Genomic DNA, 8,809 nt, shown 5'->3' with positions numbered 1-8,809 from the left:
GAGGTGTCACCTGGGGTGCCAGGAGTCCACTCTGGCATGAGGACTCCGGACCCTCTGTCTTGTGTGGCCTCAGACCAGTGGCTTGACCCCTCAGAGCCTGTGGAGTATGGAGCATGCAGGGCTTGCAGGCGACGGTGAGGGCACAGTGCAGGGTTGGGACACTGAGCCCAGCCCCAGCCACGAGAGGCCAGAAGCTTCGGTGCACAGGCCTGGAGAGGAATGACTCCACTCCCCGCCTCACCACAGCCCCTTCCTCGCCCCGACCCCAGTCAGTGGCCTCTCCCTAGAGCTGGGGGCTTGCGGGGGCCAATGAAAAGAGCAGGGCAAGTGTCAAGACTCACCTCACCCCCTCTGTTGGGCACCAGGGCTCCCCAGGAGCTCCCACCTGCCCCCCACAGCCCCGCCTTAGCCTTGGTTACTAAGGCCCTGTCCAGCCCCACCCTGAGAAGCTGGCTTGTCTCTGGGGCAGGCAGGCAGGGGTGTCCCTAGGACACAGTGAGGAGAGTCTCTTCCTTCAGAACCTGCCATCAGGCAGGCAGGGAGGTGGCGAACACTCAGGTTCTGAGCCTCAGGGGTTGGCCTTCAGAATTTTGCCTGAGGTAGAGCTTCGGGGAGGAGCCAAGCAAGGGCAGCCTGGGCTAGGGAGGCAGGTTTCAGACACCCCAACACCAACGGCTTCTCTCCACCACCCTAGCTCTGCCCCTGCCCCGCCCCAGCCCCATGGCACCCGTGAGCCGTTCTCTAGTCCTTTCTGCCCTGTGCCTCGGTGTCTGTGGCCTGAGACCCCTGGTTAATCCCTGTACTCAGTCTAACTTGGGCCAAATGACTGCCCCCCTTCTGGCAGTGGGCCGGACCCGCCGGCCAGCGGGAGCCCCCTTGGCAGAGGCCGGTTGTAAAGGATCATAAAGTGGGCGGCGTCTGGCTGGGGCGAAGGTCGCTGAGGTAGGAACTGCGCCAGTCCTGGACGTCAAACCCACTCGGACCCTCCTGCCAGGTGACAGACGCCAAGATGGGGTCTTGGGCCCTGCTGTGGCCTCCCCTGCTGCTCACGGGGCTGCTTGGCCGACCCCCGGGGGCCGTGGCCCAGGTCCAGTGTACGTGCGGGCAGGGGTAGGTAGGTGGGGGCACAGGGTGGGGGGAGCCAGGGGCTGGGAGGCGCTGACCCCTCCTCTGCAACCTTACAGACTGCTCTGTGAACAAGTCCTTCTTTGAAGTCAAGGAGAACACAAATGTCACCAAGCCGCTGGTGGACATCCATGTCCCAGAGGGCCAGGAGGTGACCCTCGGACCCTTGTCCACCCCCTTCGCATTTCGGATCCAGGGAAACCAGCTGTTTCTCAACGTGTCTCCTGATTACGAGGTGTGGGCGGCAGGTGGGTGGGGAGTGGGGGCTCCCGGGAGAAGGGCGCCTGGATCTTCAGGCCACACCTTCCCTGGGGGGCCCAGGAGTTCTATGCCTGCAGGCATCCACTAACACCCATGCTTGGTGGTGCCTGCCCTAGAAGGCTGGGCCATTTCGGGATGAAGGCTGGGCCCACACCCTCAGCACTGACCACTGATGATGGGGACCCTGGGCCAGCGCCTGCCCCCTTGGCCTCAGTCTCACCACCTGTGGGGCGGGACAGTGACTGCAGACCCATCTGCCTCCACAGGAGAACTCACTACTTGAGGCTCAGCTGCTGTGTCAGAGCGGAGGCACGCTGGTGAGTCCCTGCCCCACTCTCCCCGCCCACCAGGCCACCTCAGCTGGGCTCTGCCCTGCCGGTCCAGGGCCAGTCTCTGATGACCTCACCTAGGGTGTGGTTTCACATGCCATCCCTCCGAGAGTGATGCTCACATTTCCTCCAGTCCAGACTCTGCCCTGAACTGTGGCGTCCCCGTCACTGATCCCTTGTCCAGCAGATACCCCCACCCAGTGTGCCCAAGACTCCCACCCACTCCCTCAACCACCACTGCCAGGGAGGCACAAGGGAGGCACCTTTATCCTGCCAGCCACTGGAACCACTTTGGTTTCCACTCGCCCTCCCTCCCCACGTCCCCCGCTAAGCTCCCCATTGGTAAATCACTTGGCTCTGCCCCAGCTCGACCCAGAAATCCACCGTCTGCCCACCTCCACTCCCACCAGGGCCGGGACACCAGCACTCATTTTGGGAAACTTTCAGCCGGCCCGCTGGCTTCCCCGTTGCCCCTTGCCGGTCCCAGTCCACTCCATGCGGCGGAGCAGCCTCTGTGGACGCTGTAAACCAAGGCTGCCCAGTCCACCCCAGCCCTCCACAGCTCCTTTCTCACTGAGAGTCAAACCCAGATGTACTGTGCGGAGGCTCTGCTGCAGCCTCAGAGCTCCCGCAGGCACGCTCCTCCCTCACCTGCTCAGGTCTGCAGTCTTCAGAGAAATCCCAACCGCCCTATTAGGGAATAGTTGCATCCCAGCCCCGCTCCCCCAACATCCTACTTCTTGACCAGCGGCATTTTTTTCGGCTTTATTAAGGAAAATTGCAGAATCCTGAGGCCAGCACAGGCCCCCGCCCCCCCCCCACCTACCAGCAGACAGAGGGCTCTGTGCCCACCGCACACCACAGCACATCACCCACATATATCTTGGCATGTGTCTCTGAAAGAGAGGGATGCTTCTTTTTTTTGAGACAGAGTCTCGCTCTGTTACCTAGGTTGGAGTGCAATGGCGAGATCTCGGCTCACTGCAACCTCCGCCTCCCGGGTTCAAGTGATTCTCCTGCCTCAGCCTTCCGAGTAGCTGGGATTACAGGTGCCCACCACCATGCTTGGCTAATTTTTGTATTTTTGGTAGAGACAGGATTTCACCATGTTGGTCAGGCTGATCTCAAACTCCTGACCTGGTGATCCGCCCGCCCCAGCCTCCCAAAGTGCTGGGATTTCAGGCATGAGTCACTGTGCCTGGCCGGGATCCTTCTTTTTTTTTTTTTTTTTGTTTGTTTTTTTTTTTAGATGGAGTCACCCTCTGTCGCCTGGGCTGGAATGCAGTGGCACGATTTCCGCTCACTACAACCTCTGCCTCCCAGGTTCAAACGATTCTCCTGCCTTGGCGTCCACCCACGTCGGCCTCCCAAAGTGCTGGGATTACAGACGCCCGCCACCACACCCAGCTAATTTTTGTATTTTTAGTAGAGACGGGGTTTCGTCATGTTGGCCACATTGGTCTCGAACTCTTGACCTCAGGTGATCTGCCCGCCTCGGCCTCCCAAAGTGCTGGGATTCCAGGCGTGAGCCACCCACCATGCCTGCCAGGACTCTTCTTTTTGAAACATAACCACAATGTCGTCACACCTGGGAAAAGTGGTCACTTTCTACCTCGAATGTTCAGGATGCCGCACTCCCCATGGTCTCTGAAGGGTTTTAACAATGGTTTGTTGGCTCAAGCCTGTAATCCCAGCACTTTGGGAGGCCGAGGTGGGTGGATCATGAGGTCAGGAGATCGAGACCATCCTGGCTAACACGGTGAAACCCTGCCTCTACTAAAAATACAAAAAACTAGCCGGGCGTGGTGGCGGGCGCCTGTAGTCCCAGCTACTCGGAGGCTGAGGCGGGAGAATGGCGTAAACCCGGGAGGCGGAGCTTGCAGTGAGCCGAGATCGCGCCACTGCACTCCAGCCTGGGCCACACAGCGAGACTCCGTCTCAAAAAAAAAAAAAAAAATTGTTTGTTTGAATCAGGGTCCACGTTATGCACCTAGCTGATAATTCTCCTGAGTTTCTGTTCATCTTCACGTTTCCTTCTCCCATCTTTTCTCTTGGAGATTTATTTGTGAAGAAACTGGGTTGTCGGCTGGGCGCGGTGGCTCACACCTGTAATCCCAGCACTTTGGGAGGGAGTTTGAGACCAGCCTGACCAACATGGAGAGACCCCGTCTCTTCTAAAAATAAAAAATTACCCGGGTGTGATGGCAGGCGCCTGTAATCCCAGCTACTCGAGAAGCAGAGGCAGGAGAATCGCTTAAACCTGGGAGGCAGATGTTGCAGTGAGCCAAGATTACGCCACTGCACTCCAGCCTGGGTGACAGAATGAGACTCTGTATCCAAAAATAAAACAAAGAAAAGAACTAGATTGTCTTTCCTCACTTGAGATTCTGCTGGTTGCATCCCCAAGTACCTGCATTATTTTTCTGTGGCGCACCTGCCACCTCCTGGCTTTATAAAGTCCTTTTTGTCTGTTGTTGTAAGTCCTGCCAGGACAGGCACCACCGGGCAGAGATTTGTCTCTTGTGATCTCTGCATCCCAGCACCTAGAGCTGTGCAGCCCCCCTGCAGCCCCCCAACACCACTGAGCGAGTGAGTGGATGGATAGCCGTCGAGGGGTGCACCTCACTCACGATGGGGACAGACAGCCGTCGAGGGGTGCACCTCACTAATGATGGGGAAGGATAGTGTCGAGGGGTACACCTCACTCATGATGGGGAGTGGCTGTGGGAGAGGCTGATGGCCACATCCTGCAGGTGACCCAGCTGAGGGTGCTCGTGTCAGTGCTGGACGTCAATGACAACGCCCCCGAATTCCCCTTTACAACCAAGGAGATAAGGGTGGAAGAGGTGAGGCCAGCGAAGCTGCCAGGGCTGGGGAGGGGGTGCGGGAGCCCAGGGTGAGGGCAGGGGTGAGTGGTGGCCGGGGGCTCAACCACAGCGGGGGTCCACAGGGGCCAAGAGTGTGGCCAGACCAAGCCCCTCTCCCTCCCTAGGACACTAAAGTAAACTCCACCGTCATCCCTGAGACAGAACTGCAGGCCGAGGACAAAGACAAGGATGACATTCTGTTCTACACCCTCCAGGAAGTGACCGCAGTCAGTGCCGCCCGCCCTGCCCCAGCGTGAGCCCCTCGCCACTGACACCCGCAGCCGCCCTCGCCCTCCCAGGCTCTTAGGCTGTGTCCTCCCTGATCCTCCCCAGGGTGCCAGTGACTACTTCTCCCTGGTGGGTGTAAACCATCCCGCCCTGAGGCTGGACCGGCCCCTGGACTTCTACGAGCGGCCCAACATGGCCTTCCGGCTGCTGGTGCGGGTGAGCGGCTCACCCCAGCCCTGAGTCCCACACGCTTGAGGTCCCCCTGGTCCCAGCTGCTCCCAGGCCTGATCTGGCTGTTGCAGGACACTCCGGAGGAGAATGTGGAGCCCAGTCACACGGCCACCGCCACGCTGGTGCTGAAGGTGGTGCCTGCCGACCTGCGGCCCCCCTGGTTCCTGCCCTGCACCTTCTCAGATGGCTACGTCTGCATCCAAGCTCAGTACCACGGGGCTGTCCCCACGGGGCACACACTGGTAATGGGGAGGGAGGGGCAGTGCCCGGGGCAGGGCCTTCTAGGCAGGTTGGAGGCAGGGACGGCCAGGATCAGAAGAAGGGCAGGGTCAAGGTCAGCGGGTGGGGCCAAGTTTGGTTGTGACTTTGAAACAAATACAGACTCTCCTTGTAAACCAGTCTTTCCCATCTTGAGGGGGTGAGGGAGCAAACCCTGAACACACAGAGAGGAGTGTGGGCCCCAGAGCCAGGCGGTCTCAGGGGCCTGGGGAGGTGGGCTGGGGCCCTGGAGTTCTTAAGGGATGGTGAGATCTCTGCCCTGCTCACAGTCACCACTAGGCCCACACAGGCTGTCTGCAAACCTTCACAGCACCAAGGCACCCGGGGCCACCAAACAGCACATGAGAGGCAGAAACGCAGACCCCGGGAACCCCCCGCTTCCTAAATGTCTGCTTAGCCGTCAAGACAAGCATCGTGCAAATGGCACTCAGTATCTTTGGGCAACTTATTTGTTAGTGAGGGACCCACAGGGGTGTGACTCACTGTGATACTGGGACAAGGGACAGTCCTAGACAGGCAGGGATGCCCGGCCACCAGCGGGACTGGGCCCCTCCTCAGCCAGCCCTGCCCTGGCTGACCTTGATGGGGAGCCAGAGGGGCCAGGTTGGGGCCATCCACCCCAGCCTCACGACGTGCCCTCCTCTCCACCATCCTTGAAGCCATCCCCCCTCGTCCTGCGTCCCGGACCCATCTACGCCGAGGATGGAGACCGCGGCATCAACCAAGCCATCATCTACAGCATCTTCAGTGGTGAGTGGGGCCCAGCCCTCAACAATGCCCTGGACCCCTCTCTGTCCCTGTCTCTGTCCCCACCTTGGGCTGGGGAAGCCCCAGGGGCACCTGCCAGCAAGGCAGAGCTGGCTGGGTCCCTGGGCCTCAGGAGGCCGGGACTGAGCACTTCCATCGTCCTCCCAGGAAACGTGAACGATACATTCGTCATCCACCCAGACTCCGGCAACCTCACCATGGCCAGGAGTGTCCCCAGAGCCATGACCTTTCTTCTGCTGGTGAAGGTGAGGTAGGGACCTGCACGGGGGGCAGGGCAGTGGGGGCAGGGTGGAAGGTAGGGCGGGGGTCAGGGCGGGGGGGCAGGGCCCCTGCCAAGTCTGCATCTATTCTTCCTGAGCCCCAGGCTTCAGCACCAGCTCCACCGTCAACCCCACGAGTCACGGCTGCCTCCCCTGCCTCCAGGGCCAGCAGGCTGACCTTGCCCGCTACTCAGTGACCCAGGTCACCGTGGAGGCTGTGGCTGCAGACGGGAGCCCGCCCCGCTTCCCCCAGAGCCTGTACCGTGGCACCGTGGCACTTGGCGCTGGAGCAGGTGTTGTGGTCAGGGATGCAGCTGCCCCCTCTCAGCCTCTGAGGGTCCAGGCTCAGGACCCGGAGTTCTCGGTAGGTAGCACACGCAAGGCTGATGCCTGCTGCCCCCACGGCAGCCTTCCTGTTGCCCAGGGTCCCTGGGTCCACCCGGCCTCCCCTCTGTGGGTGGGTCAGGGCTGCAGATGGGAGGTAGCCTGGCCGGGGACTCAATGAAACCCTGTCCAGGACCTCAACTCGGCCATCACGTATCGAATTACCAACCACTCACATTTCCGGATGGAGGGAGAGGTTGTGCTGACTACCACCACACTGACCCAGGCGGGGGCCTTCTACGCAGAGGTGAAGGGCAGGGCAGGTGGGCATCTCCAAGGGTGTGGGGCTTAAAGACGTGCCCAGGAGGGACAAGCCCCTTTCTGCCCCAGGTTGAGGCCAAAAATACAGTGACCTCTGGCACTGCGACCACAGTCATTGAGATACAAGTTTCCGAACAGGAACCCCCCTCCACAGGTGAGCCCCCATCCCCAGAGACTGGAGGAACAACTGGGCCCTGGACCAGCACCACTTCTGAGGCCCCCAGACCCCCTGTGCCCTCCCAGGGACCCTCCACAACCAGCTCTGGGGGAGGCACAGGCCCTCATCCACCCTCTGGCACAACTCTGAGGCCACCAACCTCGTCCACACCCGGGAGGCCCCCGGGTGTGGGAACCAGCACCTCCCACCAACCAGTCACACCCGGTGGCGGCACCGCACCGACCCCAAAGCCAGGAACCTCTCAGCCGATGCCCCCTGGTGTGGGAACCAGCACGTCCCACCAACCAGCCACACCCGGTGGCGGCACAGCACAGACCCCAAAGCCAGGAACCTCTCAGCCGATGCCCCCCGGTGTGGGAACCAGCACCTCCCACCAACCAGCCACACCCGGTGGCGGCACAGCACAGACCCCAAAGCCAGGAACCTCTCAGCCGATGCCCCCCGGTGTGGGAACCAGCACCTCCCACCAACCAGCCATACCCGGTGGTGGCACAGCACAGACCCCAGAGCCAGGAACCTCTCTGCCGATGCCCCCCAGCAGGAACACCCCATCCTCAGGTAGCACCCACTCCGTCGTTGCCTTCCCTCCCTGGCTCAGATCACTGGGTGGTAGGGAAATGCTGTAGGAAGGGTCCACCCCAGGTTGACCTGGCCTATGAAATCCCAGAGGGGTCTGTTTGGGACTGACAGACACAGACAGGCCAAAGGCCCTCAGTGAGGTGAACTGTGATGTGTGTAGGACAGAGGCCAGATTTGGGGTCCAGCGAATCCCATGATTCCCACAGCTGCCGGCTCACCCTGCAGGCCCCTGCCCCTCCTGTGAGCAGCCTCCTTGGTCGGGGGGGGGGGCCCAGGGTCTCACTGGGACACACAGGCCCCTCCAGCCAGGGTCAGCAGAGCCTGAGATTTGGGAGACAGCCCAGGCCTGGGTGATTTCCAAGTGTCTCAAGCCTGGCACAGGTTGGCATGGGGAATGCCTGGGGCGCTCAACAGTGCGGGGGTGATGGCATTTTCCACAGCGATGCCAGGTGGCGGCCCCTCGGAGGACAAGCGCTTCTCAGTGGTGGACATGGCAGCCCTGGGTGGGGTGCTGGGTGCACTGCTGCTGCTGGCTCTCCTTGGCCTCACTGTCCTTGTCCACAAGCACTACGGCTCCCGGCTCAAGTGCTGCTCCGGCAAAGCTCCGGTGAGGCCCAGGGTGGAGGGCAGGGCAGGCGACCCGCAGGGAGTGGGGGACAGGAGAGGGGAGGGCAGAGGGGAATATGTGGAGGCGGAGGGGTGTCCACCGTGGAATGAAGGTGTGGAGAGGCCACAAGGCAGCAGAGACCCAGGGACCCCGCTGACGTCTTCACTCCCGCTAACAGGAACCCCAGCCCTCAGGCTGTGACAACCAGGCGTTCCTCCCTGACGACGAGGCCAACTGGGCGCCCGCCCCCAGCCCCACGAGCGACGCCAAGCCCGCGGAGGCACCGCCGACGCCCGCGGAGCCCGCGCCCCCGGTGTGGGAACCAGCACCTCCCACCAACCAGTCATACCCGGTGGCGGCACAGCACAGACCCCAGAGCCAGGAACCTCTCTGCCGATGCCCCCCAGCAGGAACACCCCATCCTCAGGTAGCACCCACTCCGTCATTGCCTT

General features: G+C 61.4%; 1 protein-coding gene across 1 annotated transcript in view; it reads left to right on the top strand.

Annotated features, from left to right (window-relative positions):
* The first annotated feature begins 963 nt into the window (after positions 1-963).
* The window catches only part of CDHR5 (cadherin-related family member 5), an 8,118-nt gene continuing 272 nt past the window's right edge, over positions 964-8,809 (top strand). The window contains exons 1-14 of the mRNA XM_011993861.1: positions 964-994; positions 1,185-1,360; positions 1,653-1,703; positions 4,469-4,561; positions 4,708-4,809; positions 4,916-5,026; positions 5,113-5,283; positions 5,980-6,070; positions 6,236-6,333; positions 6,512-6,712; positions 6,866-6,979; positions 7,063-7,729; positions 8,200-8,357; positions 8,536-8,670. Coding sequence (XP_011849251.1) covers positions 5,003-5,026; positions 5,113-5,283; positions 5,980-6,070; positions 6,236-6,333; positions 6,512-6,712; positions 6,866-6,979; positions 7,063-7,729; positions 8,200-8,357; positions 8,536-8,670 — 1,659 coding nt within the window. The 5' untranslated portion in view covers positions 964-994; positions 1,185-1,360; positions 1,653-1,703; ... (1 more) ...; positions 4,708-4,809; positions 4,916-5,002. The remainder of the gene's footprint in view (positions 995-1,184; positions 1,361-1,652; positions 1,704-4,468; positions 4,562-4,707; positions 4,810-4,915; positions 5,027-5,112; positions 5,284-5,979; positions 6,071-6,235; positions 6,334-6,511; positions 6,713-6,865; positions 6,980-7,062; positions 7,730-8,199; positions 8,358-8,535; positions 8,671-8,809) is intronic.

The sequence above is a fragment of the Mandrillus leucophaeus genome, unplaced genomic scaffold (assembly GCF_000951045.1).
Source record: "Mandrillus leucophaeus isolate KB7577 unplaced genomic scaffold, Mleu.le_1.0 Scaffold435, whole genome shotgun sequence".
NCBI lineage: Eukaryota > Metazoa > Chordata > Mammalia > Primates > Cercopithecidae > Mandrillus > Mandrillus leucophaeus.
The sequence above is the reverse complement of the archived record's forward strand: the minus strand, read 5'-3'. Positions and strand labels throughout refer to the sequence as shown.